This window comes from Myxocyprinus asiaticus, chromosome 13 (assembly GCF_019703515.2).
Source record: "Myxocyprinus asiaticus isolate MX2 ecotype Aquarium Trade chromosome 13, UBuf_Myxa_2, whole genome shotgun sequence".
Lineage (NCBI taxonomy): Eukaryota > Metazoa > Chordata > Actinopteri > Cypriniformes > Catostomidae > Myxocyprinus > Myxocyprinus asiaticus.
In genome coordinates this window covers 36,572,086-36,597,417 of record NC_059356.1, presented here as the reverse complement: position 1 = coordinate 36,597,417, position 25,332 = coordinate 36,572,086, and the positions used below count along the sequence as shown (strand labels likewise).

General features: G+C 39.3%; 1 protein-coding gene across 3 annotated transcripts; it reads right to left on the bottom strand.

Annotated features, from left to right (window-relative positions):
* Window positions 1-441: 441 nt before the first annotated feature.
* Window positions 442-24,387, bottom strand: LOC127449757 (seizure protein 6 homolog). 3 transcript variants are annotated; one of them, XM_051713284.1, is made up of 20 exons: window positions 24,342-24,387; window positions 21,620-21,698; window positions 21,335-21,463; window positions 19,645-19,866; window positions 17,770-17,906; window positions 17,380-17,572; window positions 16,802-16,987; window positions 11,126-11,309; window positions 10,477-10,640; window positions 9,361-9,555; window positions 8,492-8,630; window positions 7,666-7,862; window positions 6,482-6,676; window positions 2,980-3,174; window positions 2,354-2,545; window positions 2,225-2,263; window positions 2,007-2,124; window positions 1,556-1,585; window positions 1,317-1,428; window positions 443-938 (listed from the first exon to the last, which is right to left on the bottom strand). In XM_051713284.1, the coding sequence occupies exons 2-20, from the start codon at window positions 21,675-21,677 to the stop codon at window positions 909-911; spliced, it is 2,715 nt and encodes a 904-aa protein (XP_051569244.1). In that variant the 5' UTR covers window positions 21,678-21,698; window positions 24,342-24,387; the 3' UTR covers window positions 443-908. The 3 variants fall into 3 exon arrangements, with proteins under 3 accessions (XP_051569245.1, XP_051569244.1, XP_051569243.1); XM_051713283.1 differs by having other exon boundaries at window positions 23,933-24,349; XM_051713285.1 differs by lacking the exon at window positions 1,556-1,585 and having other exon boundaries at window positions 442-938; window positions 23,933-24,349.
* Between the last annotated feature and the right edge of the window lie 945 nt (window positions 24,388-25,332).

Sequence of the window (25,332 nt, the reverse complement as noted above, 5' to 3'; positions counted from 1 at the left end):
CATCTTATGAACAGTTAAAACTGCCCCACTGAGAAATAATTATGTGTAATACACAGCTTAGTCTATTTATATTTATCCAACATATCCTACCTCTTCTGCCATTACATTCCCTAGCACTATCCGTAAATAACAGATTTGTATATACTTATATTTTCTATTTGCTTTTTAATTTTTTTCTTCTATTTTTTATTATCTCTGTCTTGTTGTATTGTTTGTGCACTGGAAGCTTCTGTCACCAAGACAAATTCCTTGTTTGTGAAAGCATACTTGACAATGAAGCCAAGATTCTGGCAGATTCTGATTCTGATTTATGTGGATTTTGATGCTTCAACATTTTGGCACCCATTCACATGCATTGTATGGGCAAACAGAGCTGAAATTCTTCTAAAAATCTTAATTTGTGTTCTACAGAAGATAGAAAGTCATACACATCTGGGATGCCAGGAGGGTGAGTAAATGATGAGAGCATTTTTATTTTTGGGTGAACTATCCCTTTAAGGCACCGAACATGCCTTGTTAGAAAACATGCCAGACTGTGAAAATAATACTTTTGTTATACATTCATAGACACACACACATCCAAGCAAGCATATGCAGATGCATGTACTTAAAACAATTCCGTTGTCACTTTTTGATGCACATATACAGTCAATAATACACACTCATACATCAACACACAAACATACTACACAGACACACATAAACAAGCAACAACAAGCAAACACACAGCATACATCAGTGAACCAATAGAGGGAGGAGAGAGAGAGACACTATGTAGAGTGGGATGCTAGTGTTGGAATTAATATAATAAAACCAATGAATGTCTTGCGTAGAGAAAAATAACAGTATCCCTTTTTTTCTTCGCCTTTCCATTCATCCACACTTGAATACATTAGAAGACTCCTGCCTCAGATGGACACCTCATACTCTCGAGTGTCCTGCAGTTAAACAGAAGAAAACACACACACACACACACACACACACTTTACTGGCAATCGGGATGGAAAATTCCACTGATTTTAATCATCTAGGGCCTTAGTCACTTAAAAACGTGACACACCGAGATGAATGAATTCTCTCTGATGTGATGTCTCGGCAGACGTAAGACTATGCCTGCAGTACATGTCCTTCTGTAGCGTAATCAGTGAGTCATTTATTGCCTAATAGCTTAATACTAGCCATTAGTGATCTGTTTTACTCTTTATAAGATGTGTGCTTTGTCCCGTTGATTTCTTCCTTAGCATTTCAAGTTGGTATTCATTCACATATCCTAACAATGTAAATCTAAAACTTCTGCAAGTTTATGAGAATCTTACCCCTGCCTCATAAAGAGGGTTGTTAAAGTCAGACTCCACTGTAATGGGACTGTAAGAGTGGGTGTGAGATAGAGACTTCCAAAACAACGGTTTCCACTGCCACCTACATACGCTGAGGGAGAGAAAGTGACAGTGACAGAGGTGTTAGCTCAGAGAAGCAAAACAAGGAACAGCTGAAAAGGAATAAAATTGTTTATTGTTTGTTTGTTTTTTTGTGGCATTTAGTCCATATCTGTTACCTTTGTGGCCATCTGCATGCGTGTGTACTCCTAAAAGCAGATATATGCATTTAAAATTTACAATCTTTCTCTTCCAAGAAAATGGACAAAAAATATTGATGATACATCTTGCATTCACAGGCCTATCCAAATTTTTGTCCAATTACATTTCCTCTTGAATTAAAAAAACGTCCCCTCACCCTAATAACTTATACTTCTGACTTGCAATAGCAAGTATCAAATTATAGTTCACAGCTGTAATGTCAACAAAAGGCTACTAGCTATTGTAAAAAATGGACGTGCCCTTCGATATGTTCCGCCCCAACTTCCTGTTTTTATAACAATTATGTCAGCACAGGAAGGAAACCTGCGCTCATCAAGTGATTTCATGGGATCTTGAATACAAATGACTTCCTGATGTTGCAGAAGATGAAACTAAATGCGTTTAAAAACACAAGCCTCTCAAACTTACTTGCTGTAGTACATGTAGATCCCACCTATTAGAAGGATGACCAGAATGATTGGCAGAATGATAGCCAATGCAATATTCTCACTCAGCATTTGATGAGAGGCCTCTAAGGACTGCGACACTGAACAGAGGATAAATTAATAACATATTATTATTGACATTAATGGGCCAGATTATTAAATTAATATGCATAACACTGATACAATGATAGTCAACTTTACCCTCCAATTTATGATCATCAAGTAGCCCTTCATAGACCACTGCAAACAAATAAAATATTAAGTATTAATCCTTAAAAACAAAACATCAAGTCTTTACTGCATTTGCTGAATTGGTCCACCTCCTCTTACCTTTACAGAATGGTGGTGGGCTGTTCCACTGAGAGGGATGTCCTGGGACACAGTTGATGATGACTTCCCCAATGAGCTCATAGCCCTCGTAGCAGAAGAAACGCAGAGTCTCACCTGCCTGGTAACTGTGCTTATACAGAGTCTGGTAGCCATTGTCTGGCACGCCCGGGTTTGGGCATGGATCATATCTTACTGTTTATCAATGGAAGGAATGCACACACACACATATACACATAAAGACAGAGAGAAAGGAAGACACTGTATGGTTGAAGGCATAAACTGCTGTGCTTATCTACACTAAGATAAAGTAAATTTGAAGCCATTTTGTTCAGTTTCAGTTTTGCAGTATAGTTACATACATGATGCCTCACAAAGCATTTAAATAAACCCACAAGATGCTCCTGAATCAGCATCTTTTGTTGGACCAGGAACAACATCCATGTTAAAAAAGGTCCTACCCCTAACTATGAACAACCCCTAAAATCAAGGGAAATCATAGTTTGATAAGAATGTTATAAAAGACCCTAACCCTAACCTTAACCCTACCCTTTACCCTATCCCTAACATCTGGCTGGTTAATAGGAATGTTGTTCCAGGCCCAACCAAATCATGGTCACCGTACTCACAGACACATTTAGGGCTGCGGTCAGTCCATTTGGGCATGCCAGTGTCTCTGCCATGGCAGGAAATCTGGCTTGGGCCTTCCAGCTGATATCCTTGGTTACAGGTGAAGCGTACCACCGTTCCTACAGTGAAACCAGACTCGGGATGTACAGAGCGTGCTCCATTGACCACCTCTCCTGGGTCAGGGCACTGCTGGACTGGAGGTGCATCAAAACCAGGAGAAAAAAGATAGTATGCAGAATTTTAAACAATAAATCCATAAATCGATCAGTTATCCAAATAAGCAACCGGTAAACTGATCAACAGGGGTATAAAGTAATTGAGTAAAAATTATTAAGTATTTTACTTAAGTACTATTTTTTGGGATTTGTACTTTACTCGAGTGCAATTTAAATGGAATACTTGTACTTTTACTTAATTACATTTCCAAAGAAAATGTTTTACTTTTTACTCTTTACAATTTTATTTAAACTCACTACATTTTTGCAGACATTTTCTTTCATTTTACTGGATTGAAGCCGCCTTTTCGCTGCAATCATCAAACGACAGATGACAGGCCAGAGGTTATTCATTTCAAATGGAGTGTCACACTGCAGCTGTGTTGAGTTCCGACCATCTGCAGAGGCCGAATTTCAGATCTGATTTGAGCTTCAGATACGTTGCAATATTTGTGCGACTAGACCGTATGTGACCTCCTGACTGAATGTGATGTATTAATTAAAAACATTTGCGCGAAGTGAGAAACACTGATGCTTTTTGTCCTAAACTTTATTCTAAGCACCTGCAACTTCTACAGATTGGACAGTTAGGAAGTCAAAAATTATCATTCACATTGCAAATACATAAATATAAACAAAAGGCTTTTGTAATTAAATGTGTACATGTTATTCATTTCTACACTTGCCTTCATATTTAAATCATATCTATGAATTTCTACTCCCTATTTGTTGAATTATTTTGGTTGTTGTTAGGCAACTATTAATTATAATAAACGATAATGCTTATAATAATGATAATAAAAATAATGGAATCTGAGTAAATATTAATTATGAATTTTATTTAGATTTTTATAGTTAATACATCCATCTGCTATAACAGTATGGTTTGGTAGCAAACCTCAGAAAACAATTCACAAAACCAACAACATTACTCACTTTCTTCAAAACTTCATTTGAATTTTTTTTACTCGTGATTTGTGTGAAAGTGAATAGAAGTCATTGTTGTTTTAGCGCCTCAAGTGTTCATATGAAGTGTTCACACAAGGAAATTGCTGTGTTACGTACAACAGGCCACATAAAAATCATTTAGCAAAAATGTAGTTATTGTAACATGATTCTTTGACCAGGTTGTGAGTCGTCGGAGACAGTAACAAGGCAACTTAACAAACCAATTGAATTTAAGGGTGCTTTCACACTTAGTTCGATTGCTTGGACCCACCCCGAGTTCGTTTCCTCCCCCTCCCGCTGCCCGTGCTGGTCTGTGTTCACATTATATTATTTGGGTCCGAACCACGCTCTGATTACGTCATCAACGTGAGTACAAGCAGCTGCTGTTTTCCACTGTAACTAAGTAACAACTCGAGAAGACGTCACTGTGTTAAGTGAAGTATTAAAGTTTGTCTCTTTGGATTTACCATAATAACTTGCCATGCACAGAACAGCACTTGTGTTTGTCTCCCACGGATGCATTGAATATGTAATGATGTGATGAATATTAGCATTTGTCTGCAGCGAGCACGTGGATGCATTGGAAGAATTGTGAAGAAGGTGGTGTATTTGGAAACAAGCAGGTATGAGAAATGTATTATACCATATTAATTGCGATCGTGAGCCTACAAAGACACAAGTGGTTCACTTCTGCGATTTGGTACGATTGCGTTCATATCAGCAGCGACTCGTACCAGAGTTCAAATGAACCGTATTCCAGACCACCTTTTCAAGTGGGTGCGCACCCAAGTTCGGAAAACAGCGTTCACATTATCCAAACGAACTGAACTTTAATGTCATTCGACCCCGGGTGTGCACCAAAAGTGCTAGTGTGAAAGCACCCTAACAACATCCTCTCTCACACAATCTCCTCTCTTGATTTAATTCAAGCCAGAAAAAAAGTTACTTTTTACTTTTTTTAATACTTAAGTACAATTTAATGTGAATACTTTTTTACTGTCACTCAAGTATGTTTTCTGCTAGATACTTTTAATTGAGTAAATTTTTCACTCAGTATCCATACTTTCACTTAAGTATAATTTTTGAGTAATTTTTACACCCCTGCTGATCAATTGCAAGTAAACACTGAACAATCTATTACCCTAATTCTCTTTGGGGGTTTTTAAAATAAAAATACAAAAGGATATATCCTTGTTAATTGGTATTACCCACCTTGCCCAAACTGACCAAAGTCTTTTACTGATTAATCACCAATAAGTTATAAATGAACCTCTTATGCGTTGCAGGATTTCTGGGCTGCCGCATGAAAATTTTCACACTTAAGTTTAAAAGCTACCTGTTCACACATACAGTGGACTAATTTCATAAAAATGGTCTCATTTTACAGATAACCCCCTAAATTTTAAGAAATGATTGCAATAATTAATAAATAACGTATATGTTTACAATTTTATGATAAACTTAATAAAAAAAATGTTTTAAATAAATTATTTCTAAAGTTTAAAAGCATGGCATTTCAGTTCTATCACCTTCCATCACATTATTCTGATCTGAAATGTAGTTGGTGCTCTAACGCATTTTAGCACACCCACAGACAAGTCTTTTTTTGAAATGCTAAGAGCTTCCACACTGTTTTGTTGAATATTTAAACTTCTGAGTCTAGAAGCCCAATCTAGGTGTCATTGGAAAACAGAGAATCCAAGCTTTACAATGATGTGTAACATTTAATCTTCCACCAAATTTCATATTTTGTTCAAAACATTTTTACACAAAATTGGATTATTCACCTAAGCAAGCACACAAACAAGTAAACAAGTAATTTATTTATATCAAATCTTACCTTGGGTTGTTAGCTTTAAAATGAGTTAAAGTTTAAGGCTATTTTGGGGCTTAAAGATCAGTGGTCAGCACAGAAAAAAAAATGTTTGTGTTTTATGCCTTACCAAAATAAAATTTCACTTTGTGATATTTTTGTAAGTAATTCAAACTGTGGTATTATGGCAGCAAAATAAACTGTACAGTCACCTGAGGATGAGAGCTTTCATTTAATATATGACTTGTCTATTTAAGTGCTATGTGAAGGACTTTTGTATTCATTTTAAAATTTCTACAATGGAACCGCTAGATTTTTTTGTGACACAAAAGTTTTCAGGCCTTATTTTGTTATTTTTTGTAACTAAATGCAATAGTGATGGGGTTTTCTAACAAGTTCAGATTCTAAGCTTCAAATGATACCACATATGCCTAACTTGTGCATCCAGGGACTTAAATTTATCACTTCCAGGTCCGCAGAGTTTATTTTTTTCAACTATAAACAGATAAATATAGCTCCACTCACTTTTTACACAGGTGGGAGGGGTGTTGCTCCAAGAGAGATCCCACTGACAGGTGATGATGTCAGAGCCAACAATGTCATAACCAGGTTGACACTGATAGGTCAGAACACTGCCTCTGACCAGAGATGGGTGGGAGGAGCTGCTCCAGCCAAACTCGATAGGAGGGAGGGCAGGGCATGTGTCATTAGGTTCCACCTCTGCAAGAAATGGGTGGAAATTACATCACAATACACTATTAAACTACAAAAGATAAAAGGCTTGTTTGAGATGACAAACATCTCGCCTTGAATGCAGACAAGAGTAGGCGGCTGCAGTCAGGGGAGGAATGAAATAAGTGCTGTCACTACTTCTCGTAGTGGATCAGCCAAAAGTGAGAACAAAGGCAAATATCGCGTGATGCACGTTCATGTACTTTGTTGCTGATAAAGTGGATGTAATTGAAATTCTATTGCTTTTAAATGAAAGTAAATAGAGGCTGAACAACTCACCCAATATACCTGTTATTTAATTCCCTCCAAGAGCTGTGTCTTTTTCATCCATTTTTAGTTTAATAAAGATCATATCCCATACAGAGATTGTCAGAGCGTTGGGAATAGTCACACATCATTTATACACATACAAACATCAGAGTTTAAAAATCAAACATTTTACAAGAGAACAAGACATCACAGTTGTTAAAGCTAATGAGCATTAAGCTGTGTCGTCAGCAAGTCGCTTCCCGTCATGCTTAAAGTTTGTGCAGCTGGGAGAAAGCAACTGCGGCGCCTGGCTCTAAAAACTCGCAAGAGTATTTTTCACATACGTTGTCATGACATCACAGCAAGTTGGACAGATTTCTAACCAGCATGCACCTGCTGGTGATCACCAATGATTGGTTTGGTGCAGAACTTGCTTGTCTCAAACGAGCCAAAAGGCTGCGTCCGAAAGCTTAAGCAGCTGCTTTGACGCCTCAGTGCCCAATCAGTCATTGACTTCACAGGCAGTGATTTATGTATGAAGGCACCTTGTAAAGATGCTTGTTTTCAAAAACTGACCAGATGAAAGTATCTCAGTAGACAGGATGTGACGCAAACACTGGATTCGGATGTGCCTTAATTCCAAGCTACCTCAATATACCATCTCCGGAGGCAGCAATTTTCAGCTTTCGGACACAGCCAAAGAGAGTGAATCAGCTGATATGTTTTACCTCGGTAGTGTATAAGGAATCCTTGGCTAAGGATAAATGAAGAGTCATCAGGATCGCTCTGAAACTGAATGGTGACCTCAGATCCCCCAGATACGACCCTGAACCTCTCTCTTGAGCCCAGGTACTGCCCAATCACATGTGACATCAGATCATGGCCATCAAATATGGTTAGAACATCATTATGGCGGATGTTCAAACTGCAAGTAAAAGACAGGAGGTAGAGGTTTAGTTGTCAGATGAAGGCTGACCAGAGATGAGTTAAAAGGATCATGATTGTGCCTTTTTATATTATTTTAATACATTCCTTGAGGTTCACCTATAATATTAGTAGTTTATGCACAAAAAATAAATGTGTCTTATATTGGTAAAACATGATAATTTTCCACACTCATTCTGACCCTCTGTCAAAAATGCTTGGTTTTGGTGCTGCATCTCCTTTAAAACTTGACAGTAAACACCCACTGTTATGACTGGCTCTCTGCTCTTGACTGACCTGCTCTCTACTTGCCATCTCACTGCTCAAAGCTACTGGGCGGGGCTACAGAAGTTATAAGGTTAAGTAGGAGTTGATGTGTTATTGTGAAGGCTGTCAGATGCAAATGTCTACCACAATGTGGAAGTAGAGAACGAGTCGTTTTGGCATATTGGTTTCAAATGCTCTTTTTGCAGTAAGGAGGACGTTTTGAGTTCTGAAACTTACAGGAGGTTTTTAATAATACAATGACCACTCATTTGATAAAAGATCAATGAAATTTGATTTTTCATTTCATGACCACTTTAAAATAGAATCTAGAGTTGAACTTGACAAATACTGAACCATACTTACATTTGTACATCCAGTTCAATGCGCTTGTCCTCACTGACATGTATTTGCCACACACAGTCCTGCCCCTTAGAGTAGCTCTGTGGCCAGTCAGGAGACAACACTGTTCCCACTGGATCTGTCAGCTCCCCGCCACACAAAGCTAAGCCAAGAAGACACAAACAACATCATGAGCTGGCTTTGATATAATGGTCAGAAGTGATTTAAATATATAACAAAAGAAATTCACATATACTGTATGATATTTGGTAAGTAAAAGTTTTTAATTTAAGATGGATGGGTTAATAAAGTGGCTCTGCAGCATGTCAAAAATAGAACAGGGCATCCAGAGTAGACAGCATCATAGATTATAATGGCAGCGATTTACTTTTGACACAACACAAATCACTGCTACTGTCCGCCGTTGATAGTGTGTTAAGTAGCATTCTGGCCTTTCAGCAGGAAAGCCCTGAGCGATCAAATTAACTGAAGCTCATTGAAGCCCCAGCAGGTCAAATTTGAGACTCCTAGAATTGTCCTGAAATTGCCTACATTTGCTGAGTGGGTTTTTTTAATTGCCTTTGAATCACCATAATGTTACAGTTGAGGACTGGGATAAGAGAAAGCTTGCAAAATGGTAAAAACCACACAGAGCCAAACTACAGGACATCTCTGCAGTATATCACTTTTAGAGATTTAAAAAAAAAAAAAAAAAAAAACACTTTATAGAGATAGCCTGGAAGTGCAATCTTTAAAATTATTTTTAAATCCTCATCCAGTAATCACAAATGATTGGAAAAGTCATGGAACAATCATGGAAATGAATTAGTCAAAAAGTGTGGAAACCCTGAAATAGGTGTGGCAAATACTGTATGAAAAAAAATATTTCATACCTCTGCAGACAGGCTCACTCTCATTCCAGTGAGGTTCACTGGGGTCCACACACTCCATAACTCCGGACCCCTGCTCCATGACGAATCCAGGAGAGCATGAGAAGGTTACTATGGTACCCAGTGGGAAGGTGATGTCACTGCTGCTGAAATTCCCATGAGGCAGGTAAGGTTCATAACAGTGTTCTCCATCAAAGGCTGGAAGCGAAGGGGAAGAATAGAACATTATTTAACATTGGAAATAACAGCAAAATAACCCAGATATAAAAGTGCAAAACAATTTTGGAATTCTTTTACTGAAACTTTTACTGAAATAGTTGCCTTGCATCAATACAAAAAATGGTGACTGGTGTTGAAAATATGGTGATAAAATAGGGTCAGTGCGAATTTTAGGAGTGGGACACTCACTGAATTATGAATTAACCACTAACAAAAGCCTTCATCGGCCAAAATCAAAGGACAATGCATCTACGTGTATTTCCTCAGTTAGTTCGGGATGACTTCAAGGACTTTAATACTAAAATTTAAAGTTCATACAAAATCAATTTGTTTAACTTTTGACCCACAACACTTATATATTTTATGTGTCTTCTATGTCTCTAATATATCTTCTCCCTACATTTCTGTCAGTCGCTATCAGTGTCCCTCTTTCTCATGTATGCATTTTCCCTTCCTCTCTCATACACATGTAAACAGATGCCCACATATTTCAATTCTATGTTATCTTCCAGTTTCAGATCAGATTAAATCTGGTAGTGATTCTGGTAACCATGGCAAAAAAAAAAAAAAAAAAAAGACAACTGAAAAAATAGATGATCAGTCAAAAAGGATATGCACAAATATACAGATAAATAAACAAATATCACTATATGATATTTAGTATGTCTATATGGTGTATGTGTTGGTCCTGTGATTCTTGCTTTTGACATGAGCGACCCAGGGTCAAAAATCACCCACATATACAACTTTTATTCCAAGCAAAATTGCTTCTGGATATTCCAAGCAAAATTGCTACTGGATATCAGTGGATCTATATCAGAAATGAGTAAATTTGTTTGCATTTTCTACATAGATGTATGTCTAACTTCCAGTGTCTTTCTTTCACTTTAAGTGTCTTACCCTCATAGCGGAGCGCCAGCAGCAGAGGGATGCTGGAGGAGTCCGCGGTGAGCTCCACATAGAGATACATTCCCTCACTCACAAAGCCTCGCTCTGGAACATCATCCAGATCTGAGTCGAAGAGAAGAGGAGCTGTAGAGCTATTCCCACTGCGCACAATCAACCTAGGAATAGGAATGAGAGAGGAGGCAGTGTTGGGTAAGTTGCTCAAAAAAAGTAATCCACAACAGCTACAGATCACTAATGACTTCTCTAATCAGATCTGTAATCTACTGATAACTACATCTACAATGGCCCCGTTTCCACATGGTATTAAAATGCGTTTTTGGTGATCTGATCACATGTGGCCAGCGCGAAATACAGGTGTAAACGGGGTCTAAAACGTTTTGTGATTGGATCACAATAAACACATACGTATGTGACACAAACACGTTTATAACACCTATACCAATTATCATTTCAAAATACTCTATTTCTTGCTTTAGTCAGATAGTCCAGGGTGGGGGATCTCAGAGCTCAAGCCTATTCCTGCACTCGAGCCCCACCATTGTGGACAGCATGACAAATCTGTTTGCCTTAATGTGCTGCAGGGTTGTGAACTCATGAAATATACAAAAGTGAACAACACCTGAGTTACTGGAACACTTACTTATCATTGTCTTCATCAAGAGCCACCCTCTCAAAGTGGAGGTGGAGCCTGTGACCTTCCTTGGCCTCCAGCAGCCAATGGCAGCTCAGGTTACTGCCGGTGCTATGGTTACTTGCAGAGGGGAGAGTTGGAGAGAGGATGCGGCCCACAGTGGCATTTCTGATCCATCCTCCACAAGATACAGCTTTAAAACACACATTGAAGATGGCTTGATATAACCATTGCCATTACATCGAATCCATATTGCTAAGCAACCACAATTTTATTTTCATAGTCACAGCAACAGAAATAAGGATTTATAAAACCAAAGGTTCACAACATGAAATATATGAATATATATATATATATATATATATATATATATATATATATATATATATATATATATATATATATACCGCACAACAACTCCCAGTCGCCAACCTCCTGGGATATCAGGACTTGAAGTGAGTCATCTTGCAACGGATCGACTGGAGTCCGGAACTACACAGACAGCACTTTCGCTCGCTGACGTTTAGCGAGTTTGGCCGCCCGATTGCTTTCGCCCAGCAACTCCGTGACACCTGTCGCCGGTGGCTGCTGGCAGAGGAGCATGAGGCAGATGAAGTGGTAGATCTTGTGGTGCTGGAACAATCCGTCGCACAGTTGCCGAGAAGAACAGTGGAATGGTCCAGTGCCACCGTCTGGCATCACTAGACCAGGCCATCCAACTGCCAGAGGACCATCTGCCGGCATATCGAGCTGGGACTTACCAGACACCGGTGAGAATCCAAGGGGGTACATATCAAGCCTTGGTGGATTCAGGCTGTAATCAAATCTCAATTCGTCAATGCTTGGTTCAAGGTGAGGCTTTGGATGCAGCATGCTGGGTGAGGGTGAGATGTGTCCATGGGGATATTCACGATAACCCCTTAGTGCCCATCATTATTAAATTCAAAGGGCAAAAGTCCCCGCCTCACCCATCCACTGATTTTGGGTACGAATTGGCCGGCCTTTCAAACGTTATTATGGGGAATGTGTGTGGATGGGTTCTGTGTTCGGGCTTCCCGGTGTGGGATGTTTGCAGCATTGGCTGGGGAGGCGTGGTGGGATATACAGGGTGGGATATTTTTGTAACAACTTTACAATATCCTCATGCTGATTCTTAGGCAAATAGGACAGATGTGACTCTAGATTACCCAGTATAGCCGAATTGTTCAAACGCACACCAGGGGATTGAACTGAGGTTCAGTCAGCATCAACCCATCCTGATCAGGAACGTAGGCAAGAACTACAGTAACATAGATAACTCACATGGTACCAGTTTAGGTTGCACAGTCAGGAAAGAATCAGAGAGATTCACAACATCTTGAAAATGTCTTGACTGGGACTGAGTAACAGCACATGCCGGAAAAGCTAGTGGAAACTTCCCAGAAAGATCAGACAGTTCGCACGCAACTGGCCTACGTACGACAATTGGACTGGGAAAGACATCACCACCGGCAAGGTAATTTCCCAGTATGAGGCTCACACCGTCTACAGGCAACATTTTACACACCCCCAACTGGACCAAGCCCGCAACAAGGTCAGACTTCAGGTTAACTGTGTAACGGAACACTAACGCAGCCCATCTCGATACCACGCACCAGGACATTTGCGCCAGTATATGAAGCATCAGAGAGGGGTAAAACATCTTCCAAAATGAGCTGACCCAGTATCTCACAGAATCTGTATGCACTTAATTACAGAGTCGCCAGCTAGAGATACATAACCTGTCATAAGAAATGGACTATAGGACAAAGTGTCAGCAGCAGACAAATCTGGGATAGACTGTACAAGCGCAATGCTTTTAGGTTTCACATTTGCAGACTTTTGTTTCCAAGCCTTACAAGAGTTGGGCTGGGATCAAGGCAGTAAAAGCAAACCCTCTTTCTCTCCATGTTTTTTGAACCAGCCCTACCTCCACTACTAGGCTTACCGACATTGACTCCGAGTGTGTCCTGAACTATAGACTCCGAAGCTAAGGAAGTTTTTGATAGACAATCAGAAGAAAAGACGGTTCAATGGGTAAGCACAAATTCATCCACAAGAACAGCTGCATCAGAAAGTTTTGACACTTTTTGTTCATTTAAATGAACTATGACATTTTCTGGTACACAAGTTTTAAAATCTTCCAGTAAGACCAACTCTTGCAACTCTTCATAAGTGGTAGTCTTACTGGCAAGACACCACTTTTCAAAAAGCGTTTTCTTTTCTCTGGCGAATGCAACATAAGTTTGTTTGGCTTGCTTTGAACACGACCTGAACTTTTGGCAATATACCTCCGGCACCAACTCTTATGCTCTCAAGACTGCTGTTTTCACAGTGTCATAGTCCAATGACTTCTCAATTGGCAAAGCTGTGCACACTTCTTGAGCTTTGCCAACAAGGTTACACTGCAGCAACAGAGCCTACATGTCCTTTGGCCAATTCAACTTAGCAGCCACATGCTAGAAATCGATAAAATAAGAGTCTACTTCTGCTTCGCTAAAGGGCAGTACCAATTTCATGTATTTACCTACATCGAAGTCAGATTTTGATGCATCGAAAACACTAGAGGAAGGCGGCCTAGAACAAGGTGTAGGAATCGGTCAACTACATAGGGTTTGCGCCTCAAGCTCAAGCATACGCAATTTAATGTCACGATCTGCTTCAATTTCAAGAGCTCTCAGGTGAAGCAGCTGGGTCTCATGCTCCTGCTTCTTTAATGCAAGATAAAGCTCTTTTAATTGCAGTGTAATTTGAGGATCTAGAGAAGATGGCTATTTACGGCTACTTAACGAACTTGACTCATTGGATGCGGCATCCGAACACATTTCAGATTCTTCCCCCTGCTCTGACGTTTGTTCTGCCTCTACTAACTTGTGATACAACTCATCTTTTATCACCCGTTTCTGCGCCCCTCTGGAAATTGTCATTTAAAAAAATTTATTTTGTCAATTTTTAAAGCGGGGATCCCACTTCTGACACCAAGGAACATCTGGCTACTGCGCAGAAGTCAGACTGCACACTAGCAAACTGCATCAGTGCTACAGTTGACTGTCATGATCTTTTAATGGCAAGGGTAGGATACTTTTGGGACAATGGGGTTCTGATGTGCAAGTGGAAGCCAAAATCTTCAGAAGGAGTGGATTGGCAAATGGTGTATCAGATCATTCTAACTTCCAGTTATCGTTCCCAGGTTATAAAATTGGCACATGAAAATGTTCTTTCTGGACACCTCGGTGTCACAAAGACATTTCAGCGTATCACTAAACATTACTACTGGCCAGGAGTAAAATCCACCGTGTCTAGTTTCTGCCGCTCATGTGACGTCTGCCAGCGTGCAGGCAAACCAAATCAAACTGTTCCAAAAGTTCCTCTCAATCCAATTACCATCATAGGAGAGCCATTTGAGAAGCTGGTAATTGATTGTGTAGGACCCCTTCCAAAGTCAAAACACAGACACCAGTATATTTTAACAATAATGTGTACAGCACAGTTTTCAACCGGGTGAGTCTGTTTTTGTGTTACTTCCTGTTCTTGGCTCAGCTCTTCAGGCTAAGTTTTGTGGGCCTTATGTCATTGAACGGAAGCTTAGTGAAACAGATTATGTTGTGGATACGCCCGATCGCAGACATAAAAAGAGAGTATGCCACGTTAATATGTTAAAGCAATATGTTGCACATGAGGAACCCAAACCTTCTCTTCCTTCTGCATCACTGTGTAAACCTTGTGTTACTGTAGTTCCTGCTTATGTTCCTGATGAGGATGGGTTGATGCTGACTGAACCTCAATCACCTGGTGTGCATTTGAACAATTCGGCTATACTGGGTAATCTAGAGTCACATCTGTCCTATTTGCCTAAGAATCAGTATAAGGATATTGTAAATTTGTTACAAAAACATCCCACCCTGTTCTCTGATGTTCCTGGAAGAACAACAGTGTTGTCTCATGACATTCATGTAGGTAATTCTGTTCCTATCATACAGCACCTGTTCAGAGTAAACCCTGCAAAGCGGGAGATCATGATGGCTGAGGTAGATTACCTGCTTCAAAGTGGGCTGGCTGTACCCAGTCAAAGTCCCTGGAGTTCTCCCTGCTTGCTGGTTCCAAATCCAGTTGCTTCCTTTCATTTTTGTACAGACTATCAGAAGGTAAACACCGTCACAAAGCCTGATTCTTTTCCCTTACAGCGTATGGAAGATTGCATGGATAGAGTTGGTGCTTCAAAGTTTGTGACTAAATTAGACTTATTAAAAGGCTACTGGCAGGTCCCTTTGACTTCATGTGCATGTAAAATCTCTGCATTTGTAACCCCTGACAACTTTCTGCAGTACAATTGCATGGCCTTTGAGATGCGAAATGCTCCAGCAACATTCCAAAGGCTCGTGCAGAATGTTTTGTCAGAGTTGCTTAACTGTGAAGCTTACTTGGATGACATTGTGATCTATTTAAGTGACTGGGAAGACCACATCCATAACTTAGAGAGTCTGTTTGCCCGGTTGAATGATGCTCACCTAACCCTTAATCTGGCCAAGTGTGAGTTTGCTAAAGCTGTGGTAATTTACCTTGGAAAAAAAGTGGGTCAGGGTTGCGTAAAGCCTGTTACAGCTAAGGTTGCTGCTATTATTGAATTTCCTACTCCTAGTACTAAGCGTCGGTTGCACCGGTTTTTAGGAATGGCGGGGTACTATCGTGGCTTTTGTAAAAACTTTGCAACGGTAGTGTCTCCCCTTACTGACCTGCTTAGTACTGTAAAAACATTTGTTTGGAGTCCTCAGTGTGAGTATGCTTTTGTTGCTGCCAAAGGTCTTCTCTGCAATGCTCCAGTCCTGTCAGCCCCTAACTTTTCTCTTCCATTTAAATTGCAAGTAGATGCAAGTGCTGTGGGAGCTGGTGCAGTCCTGCTGCAGGAGGACAGTGCTGGAGTCGAACACCCAGTCTGTTACTTCTCTAAGAAGTTCTCTAAAAGCCAACAAAACTACAGTACCATCGAGAAGGAGGCTCTGGCGCTAGTGGTGGCTCTAAAACATTTTGAAGTTTAGGAAGGGGGTAGTTGTATTCCTCTTGTTGTCTATACTAACCATAACCCTCTAATTTTTCTCTCTCGTATGTGCAACCTGAATCAGCGTTTGATGCATTGGTCACTTCAACACAAGAAAGGCTCAGAGAATGTGGTGGTGGATGCACTCTCCAGAACCTGCGATGCTGATGGTGATTGAGCTGTGTTACTGTATATGTGAAAGAAAATGAGATATTTACAAGCCATGGGTTGTAAATTCGGTGATGGGGGTGTTACGTCCTAGGGCGTAATTATGTTATTGCAATATGTTGCACGTGAGGAATGTGTAAGTATATCTTTCACATATACTGCTGTCTGTGTTTTGACTTTGGAAGGGGTCCTACACAATCAGTTACCAGCTTCTCAAATGGTTCTCCTATGATGGGAATTGGATTGAGAGGAGCTTTAGGAACAGTTTGATTTGGTTTGCCTGCATGCTGCCAGACATCACACGAGCGTGTACAATATATATATATATATATAATTTTTTTTTTTTTTTTTTTGCATATATATATATATATATATATATATATGCAAAATAAAGGATATACTGACTGTTCCTGCATGAAAGTGGTGAAAAAAAAATAAACAATTAAAAAGAAATAACTACCCACCCATACACTGGGGTTCTGGGGTGCTCCATCTGGGTCGGCTGGAGTTCAGACAGATTGCATCCTCATGACCTCTGACTTCAAACCCTGGATCACAATGGAAGTGAGCCTGACCACCAGGGTGAATATCAGTTACAGTCACTCCACCACCCTCAGGGGAGAGGGGGAATGAGCAGGACAGAAGGAATGCTGGAATAAGTGTTATAAAAATGAGAAGATACTATTATTCCAGTCAGGTCAAAACAGATAAATGTATTCTTTATTAAAGGGATAGTTCTGCCGAAAATGTATATTCTGTCCTCATTTATTCTCCCTCGTGTCATTCCAAACTTGTATTTTTTATTTATTTCACAGAACACAAAAGTAGATTTTAGGCAGTGTGTTAGTCTCAGTCACCATTGTCATTGCATCTTTGTTCCATAAAATGAAAATTAACTGAGGCCTTCATTCTGCCTAACATCTCCTTTTGTGTTCCATGGAAGAAAGAAAGTCATAAAAGTTTGGAACCACATGAGGGTGAGAGAATGAATTTACACTTTTGGGTGAACTATCCCTTTAAAAACAGAAAGTCAGAGAGATACCTTGATAGTGAAAGCTGAATACCCCATGATTCGCTTGCTTCAGGCTCTTATAATGAATATGCACTTGATTGGTTGAGCTACGAATCACCTGACCTTCACTCATCAGCGTCTCATTGGCCAAAAGCTCTGGCACTGCCCCACCCAGCTCCAGAATGGTAAGTGACTCCTCCTTGGACAAGTTTACCTTCTTCACCTAAGACAGACAAGTAGTGTGGTGTTGCCATAACAACAGTTAATGAGGATATTCACAAAGATTCTATCAAGTGCAGATCCCCCATGGAAATGCCAACAAGCTGCATCAGTTATATTAACAGCCAGTAACCATGGTGACCTTAAGAAAGGCTATCTGAGGTTACAATGAAAACTATAGAGATGGTGAGGCTGTCGTACCTGTATCTCAACACCATATCCAGGATAAACAGTGATACTGTAGGTGCACTCCAGTGGGGAAAAGGCAGATGAGAAGGAGAGAGGATCAGGGGACTCAACTATTCCCTCCATTCCTGACAGGCTGGCATTACATTGCACTGGAGAAATAGAGAGAGATGCAAAATACAACAAGATTATTTAAAGCATACGTTGTAAAAACAACTTGCCTCTGACTATTTAAAATGTTTATTTAGAAAAAAAAAATGCAGATGGTTTGAATCTTTGCCTTTTCTAAATGTATGCTAAAACTTAGTGCTGGGTTCGAGTCCAAAAGGGGCAGAGTCGGACTCAAGACCAAGTCAGAGACAGGCAGAGTCTGAGTTGAGTCCAAGTCCGAATGAATCTTTTGAAGAATCTGGATTAAAATTGTAACCATAAGCACAACATCAATATTTTAAGCTTATTTTAACTTTCACAACTAAGAAAAACAATTTGTCAATATAAATGCAAAAAACAAATGATTAGTATCCTGCTGAACAAATTTCTGTGGTTTCAGAATGAAAGCATATGCTTTAGGTGTATGAAGACAAAACTGTCCTTCAACACACTTCTTATAGCGTTCTGTTGACATTTCAATTATTTGTTGCTTTTCCCCTCCACTCAAACATACACCAAAGAAAGTGAAAGCTGTGTTAGTCATTACAACCAGAGTTATTATTATTTCAAATTTTAATTTAGTTTTTATTTCTACTTCATTTTCAATTTGTCCATTCAAATTATTTTAGTTTTATCTAAAATTATGGGTGAAATACATTTAATGTAATTAATTAAAAACATTTAATGTGTTTTATACATTTAATAAATGGTAATATTAAAACACTTAATAATGCCCGTAAAATTAAATACAACAACATAAAATAAAAACAGAAGAGATCAGATACCATTAAAAAAATATTTATATACTACAGTACCACACGTCACACTTTTCAGTCCTCTAGGTGTTACCTACTTCCCTAAAGTTCTTTGAAAGAGTGCGCGCTGCTGCTCTCAGCCAGAATAATCACATGTAAGGATATATATATGGGTGAAAACTGATGCGCAGTATTAAATACACAGAATGTATGATAGTACTAACTGTAGAGAGCACATCACTATGAAGACAAAGCCAAATCCCAGACATTTAGAGGCAATTTTGAAATCCCGGCTGGATGCTTTTTTCAGGTCTGAAAAAAAGGACATGTCTGGGGAAAAGAGGACATATTGTCACACTACTTTACAATTTTTTTCAATTATTTTTTTCATTGCATCACAAATGCCATGGATTCGGCCGGACTCTGAAAAACATCCCAAGTCCGAAAGGCTCGAGTCTGAGTCAAGTCCGAGTAAAAATGCATCCGAGTCCGTGACAAGTCCAAGTCCATTAAAATTGGACTTGTGACTCGGACTCGAGTCTGAACTTGAGTACCCCAGCTCTACTAAAACTTTAACATGCATTTATTCAGAGTAGCCAGCAATGGTTCTCAAGTGGTAACATGTAAATTAACTATTCTTATGTAAATCAAAAATATTATTTACTATGACCACTTTAGATTACACCAACAAAAGTAATTTTTAGGGTGAAATCAGCATTCTCTTATTTTTTAAAGTTGCTTAAAAAATCTATTTATTTTACATTATACTTTTATATATTTACATTATTTTCATTTAGCATTATTCACAACCCCCCCCCCCCCCCCATCAGAACAGACCTGTGACCCATTTTTGGGTTTGACCCACCAGTTGAGAACCACTGGTCTGGAGCTATCTCTTATTTAATGCCTTCAGCTGTTATGCACACCTGTCCTGGAACAGAATCTTTGAAAAGAGCTAGGAGGGATTCTTTTTTTGCTATGATACCTGGTGTATGCACTGTTGTAATTGTTGTTGTAGTAATTAGAGTGGTTGTGGTCTCCTCCTCAGCTGGCGGTGATGTCACACCAATCCCAAAACCTGATTGGCCAGCTTGAGGTGCAGCCGATGAGGTCACTGCGGTAGTGAGGATGCCTGGTGACATCACTGTCGAGGCGGGTTCTGATTCTCTGACATACGGGACAGCCTGGGTCGGGTTGGTGGTAGTAACTGTGAGTATGGATCATAGATGAAAATAAAAAAAAGGAAATGTAGCTCAACAGTGATAACGCAGAAATGGTTCTTTATTGAAATGATGAAGAGCAGTGGTGCCCAAGTAGTTTTGTTTCAGGATTGTTTCAGATTTGGATTTCAAGTGAATAACCATAACAGTATCAAAACTGTTTATTGTCTGACAAAATTAAAAATACATTTTGTTATAGTAAAATCAAACATTGAAATGAATAGTATTACCATAAATATTACCATGCATAATTCAACTAGCTTCTACCAAGTGAAAGATGAATGTGCATCATGATATCATTGAGTTTGATTGGATGCACAGCATTCTGATGTTCCTCCCGTGCAGACAGAAAAAAAAAATGTGTGCAGATGGCGGACTCAAGTGTGTGGGAAAACCTAGAGATTTTCCTGAATCAGAGCTAAATGCATTCTTAGTGTTTCACCTGGAGTCCATATGAATATAATTTTTTTCCAGTATGGAGCTGAAGCTTTGAGAGAAATCTTGTGTGTAAACAAGGTGGAAATACACATTATTGAGTCAAGACATACACATACCACGTTTACTGTGAGAGGCAAGCACTGTCGGTGAATGCGAAAATGCGGCTGCGAGCCGCATATCTATCTATCTGTATATATATATATATATATATATATATATATATATATATATATATATATATATACATATATACAGTACTGTGCAAAAGTCTTAGGCACATAAGATGTTTCACAAAAGCATTTGTCTTAAGATGGTTATTTATATCTTTAGCTTTAGTGTGTCAGTAGGAAATATAAATGTTAGACTCCCAAACATTATTTTGCAAATAGAAAAGATTAGAATAGAAGAACAGAGAGCCCTGCAACAGATGTCACGGCCCCCACAAAGCCCCCCACTGAACATCGTGTCTGTCTGAGGTTACATAAAGAGACAGAAGCAATTGAGACAGCCTAAATAGATAAAAGAACTGTGGCGAATTCTCCAAGAAGCTTGGAACATCCTATCTGCCAACAACCAAGAAAAACTGTGTCCAGGTGTACCTAGGAGAATTGGGGCTGTTTTAAATGCAAAGGTGGTTACACCAAATATTGATTTAGTTTTTTATGTTTACTGGACTTTGTATGACATTAAGTGATAAATGAAAACTATTTATGTCATTATTTTTGAAGACATCCTCACTATGCAACATATTGCACAGTACTGTGTGTGTGTGTGTGTGTGTGTGTGATATATATATATATATATATATATATATATATATATATATATATATATATATATATTGTATATTCTGATCAGGTGATCAGGTGACCAAAGGTTCTGCCAAACAGAAATGGGATTTGCTCAGCAACAATAAATGTTAGAGGGAACATTGCATGCAATGTTGGGTCACAATCCACAAGTTGATCACCACTATTGTAAAGTAAAGGAAGTAACTTGTTTTTAGGAGGGACTGACCTCTGCTTCCAGGGGTGTGTCCAAGGTACTCCTTACTTAGAAGTGCAGCGTGGATGAGTTCTCCCAAGGGGTGGGGACTAGAGGTCATGATGGGTGGAGCCTCAGTATCTGACGTCCCTAAAGATGCACCTGTAAGGGCAAAGAGTAACCAAGAAATCTGTCAAGCCTTATTCCTTTCTGTTTAATTATTTCATCAGAAATGATCTACATACTATGTTCATTCACTTTGCGTAAATAGCTGAACATACAAAAGTACACACACTCACACAGGAATGAACACATTACCTGAAGCCAGGTACAGCAGTGTGACAGACAGTGTCACAGCAAGAACTGTGGACACCATTGTTTAATATGAGAGGACAGCCTGGGCGCAAGCAAACAAGAGAAAGAAAAGAAAACAGTAAGAAAGAAGGGTAAAATGGAAAGATCTAAGACTAAATAGAAGAAGTTTCAAGTAAAAGTTTGTAAGTCAAAAGTTGATCTTAAAGAGGTCATGACATGAGGAATAAAATTGTCCTTGATCTTTTCACATCAAAGAGTTCATTGTACTATAAAAACATACTGTAAGTTTCAGAACTCAAAACTTCCTTCTCACTGCAAAAAGAGCACTTGTTGAAACCAAGCTGCCAAAATGACTCGTTCTCTACTTCCTCCAGATTGTGATGTCACAATGTGGAAGACATTTGCATCTGAGTGCCTCCACAACAACACATCAACTCCTACTTTACCTTATCACTTCATTAGCCCCACACAGTAGCTGTGAGCAGTGAGATGGCAAGTAGAGAGCAGGTCAGTGAAGAGCAGAGAGCCAATCATAACAGTGGGCGTTTACTGTCAAGTCTTAAAGGAGAAGCAGCACCAAAACCGAGCGTTTCTGTCAGAGGGTCAGAATGAGTGTGGAAAATTATCATGTTTTACAAATATAAGACACATTTATTTTTTGTGCATAAACTTTACTAATATTATAGGTGAACCTCAAGGAATGTATTAAAATGATACACAAAGGCCCAATTATGATCCTTTTAACTCATCTCTGGTCAGCCTTCATCTGACAACTAAACCTCTACCTCCTGTCTTTTACTTGCAGTTTGAACATCCGCCATAATGATGTTCTAACCATATTTGATGGCCATGATCTGATGTCACATGTGACTGGGCAGTACCTGGGCTCAAGAGAGAGGTTCAGGGTGGTATTTGGGGGATCTGAGGTCACCATTCAGTTTCAGAGCGATCCTGGTGACTCTTCATTTATCCTTAGCCAAGGATTCTTTACACACTACCGAGGTAAAACACATCAGCTGATTCACTCTCTTTGGCTGCGTCCGAAAGCTGAAAATTGCTGCCTCCGGACATGGTATATTGAGGTAGGTTGGAATTAAGGCACATCCGAATCCAGTGTTTGCGTCACATCCTGTCTACTGAGATACTTTCATCTGGTCAGTTTTTGAAAACAAGCATCTTTACAAGGTGCCTTCATACATAAATCCGTGTCCGAAAGCTGAAAATTGCTGAAAATAATTTTAAAGGAGAAGCAGCACCAAAACTGAGTGTTTCTGACAGAGGGTCAGAATGATAATGTTTTACAAATATGACTTTTTTTTTTGTGCACCAAAAAAAAAAAAAAAAAAAAAAAAAAAAAAAAACGTACTAACATTTTAAGTGAACCTCAAGGAACATATTAAAATAGTAAAAAAAGGCATGTCATGACCCCTTTAAAGTTTCAATGCTTAGATGGTCGTTTTATTCTCTTAAATTAATTTAGAGAAAAGGTGGTTAACCACAGTTTTTTTTTTTTTAAACAATGACTGCAATTATTAATTAATTATGAGATGCACCTAAAAATATTACTTTTTTCAGAAGTAATACAAGTTCTCTGATACGCCATAATTGCTCTATAAAAATAAACATATAAAAACATAATAGAGTTGTTAGATCTATTGCGGTACACCAAATCTTATAGTCCCGCCATGGCCCTGGAGGCCTGACAGTGCACGAGACATATGGCCCCCAGCCGTGCCCACGTTCACTGATCAATGATGTCACCGCTAACACAAGAGGCAGGTAGCCGAGGGCAGGTCTAGGCTGCCAGTGGCCCATTTGGTATTTACAGCACACGCCGATGCTGATAAAAAAAAATAGGCTTCATAATGCAAATTACAACTGGAGGAACTCGGCTCTATTAAAACACATCGGTGATGGTCATTAGTTGGCATACAGTACCCACACATACAGAAATGATCCGCGAGAGAATGCGGGCAGATGTAGATATAATGTGTCTGACACTGCGGGCAGAGCGTTCAGATCCGTCTAGTAATTTATTCAGATGCTCTCAAAAACATCTCCTCTCATCTTTTCCCTATGACGCAAGACGCCCATTTCCCCCCAAAACGCATCAGCAAACCGTCTAGACTGGATAAACCCGCATATTTCTGACTAACAGCAAGATCGGATGAATATAAATGGTTTACATTGATTTCATAAATGTATCCATGCCATTTATTGTATACAGGTGGCTGTCGCGCAAGGGAAAGGGCTCACCAAAATATCTGTATAATCTGTAATATATACCAGTCAGAGGGAAGCAAAAAATATACGCACCCGCAATACGCTGTCTCTGTTTTATATTCGTCAAAACAAATCCAGGAGGTTTCTTCCCTTCTCTGGGAAATTCTTTGAATTTTTAGTGTGTTTTTTCCCTCTAAGCCTCGTTCTTGCTGTTGCGTTTCTAGAGCGATGCTCCGTCTCTCACTAATCCACCCCCATCCAAAATACCCCAACTGGTGCGTCAAATGGCTTTTAAATAATCATTTGCACGCGCTCCCAGTTAATGTTAATTATTCGTGTCCCAATCAAACCCCGGTTAAAAAAAAACGATTGTTGCCAGTCCACTGAAAACAATCAGTTGCATTCGGTGTTAGTTCAGTATATTTTAATTCGTTTTCAAGTCCGTTTAGGCCTAAAGGCAGGCTTGCAGGTGAGTGAAACAGACACAGATACCAGTTCCTACCCGTATGCTTGACGCGTTGACTGTCAATGTGTTTGGTTGGTTTGAGGGTATTTTTTTAGTGGCGTGTGTTCATCTCGTTGGCGCCTCGGTGTGGTGAAACTGCAGTACTGCAAGACGTTGAAGGCGCTCTGCATGGGAGCTGTCCAGCAGTTCGGTGCTGAAATTTGCCCTGCTGTTTCCCGCGGGCCGCGGCTCTCTACGAACGGCAAGGTCTTCCACACCTGGTGGCACAAATGCAAAATAAGGCTTAACAATCCAGCAACGAGAGCCTTACGCATTCAAATGCGTCAGTACATAAGCAAAGGTAAAAAAAAAAAAAAAAAAAAAAAAAGAAGGAATCATTCTTCAATTCTTAGGGGCAGTTCACACCGAACGTGTACAAAATAATAATAATAATAATAATAATAATAATAATAATAATAAATAAGCCAGACGTTTCTGTCTCGAGACGCAGTTTTAAAGGAATAGTTCACCCAAAAATGCAAATTCTCTCATCATTTACTCACCCCCATGCCATCCCAGATGTGTATGACTTTCTTTCTACTGCTGAACACAAACGAAGATTTTTAGAAGAATATTTCAGCTCTGTAGGTTCATAAAATGCAAGTGAATGGGAACCAAAATTCTGAGGCTTCAAAAGCACATAAAGGCAGCATTAAAAGTATTCCATATGACTCAAGTAGGTAAATCCAAATCTTCTGAAGAGATAATGATAGGTGTAGGTGAGAAACAGATCCATGTTTAAGTCCATTTTACTATAAATCTCTACTTTCACATTCATCTTCTTGTGTTTTAGACGATTTGTATTCTTCGTGCATGCCGCCACCTATTGGGCAGGGAGGAGATTTATAGACCATTTCAAGGACTATTCTTCGTGTAAGTAAGTGAAGTTTTTGTCCCTTGAAAATTTCCTGCTAGTTGTCAAACTCATTCAAAACAACAGCGGGAGGCGCTTCATTCATAGTGACTTTAACACGATTATCATTACTAA

What these genes read in the sequence shown, in the direction of transcription:
- LOC127449757 (XM_051713284.1), bottom strand. Translation starts at nt 21,677, where the DNA reads ATGGTGTCCACAGTTCTTGCTGTGACACTGTCTGTCACACTGCTGTAC. An exon ending in ATTCCTTATACACTACCGAG is followed by an intron (nt 6,677 to 7,665) that starts GTAAAACATATC and finishes CATTTCTTGCAG; the next exon opens with AGGTGGAACCTAATGACACA. An exon ending in CCCTCCCACCTGTGTAAAAA is followed by an intron (nt 3,175 to 6,481) that starts GTGAGTGGAGCT and finishes ATGCACCTCCAG; the next exon opens with TCCAGCAGTGCCCTGACCCA.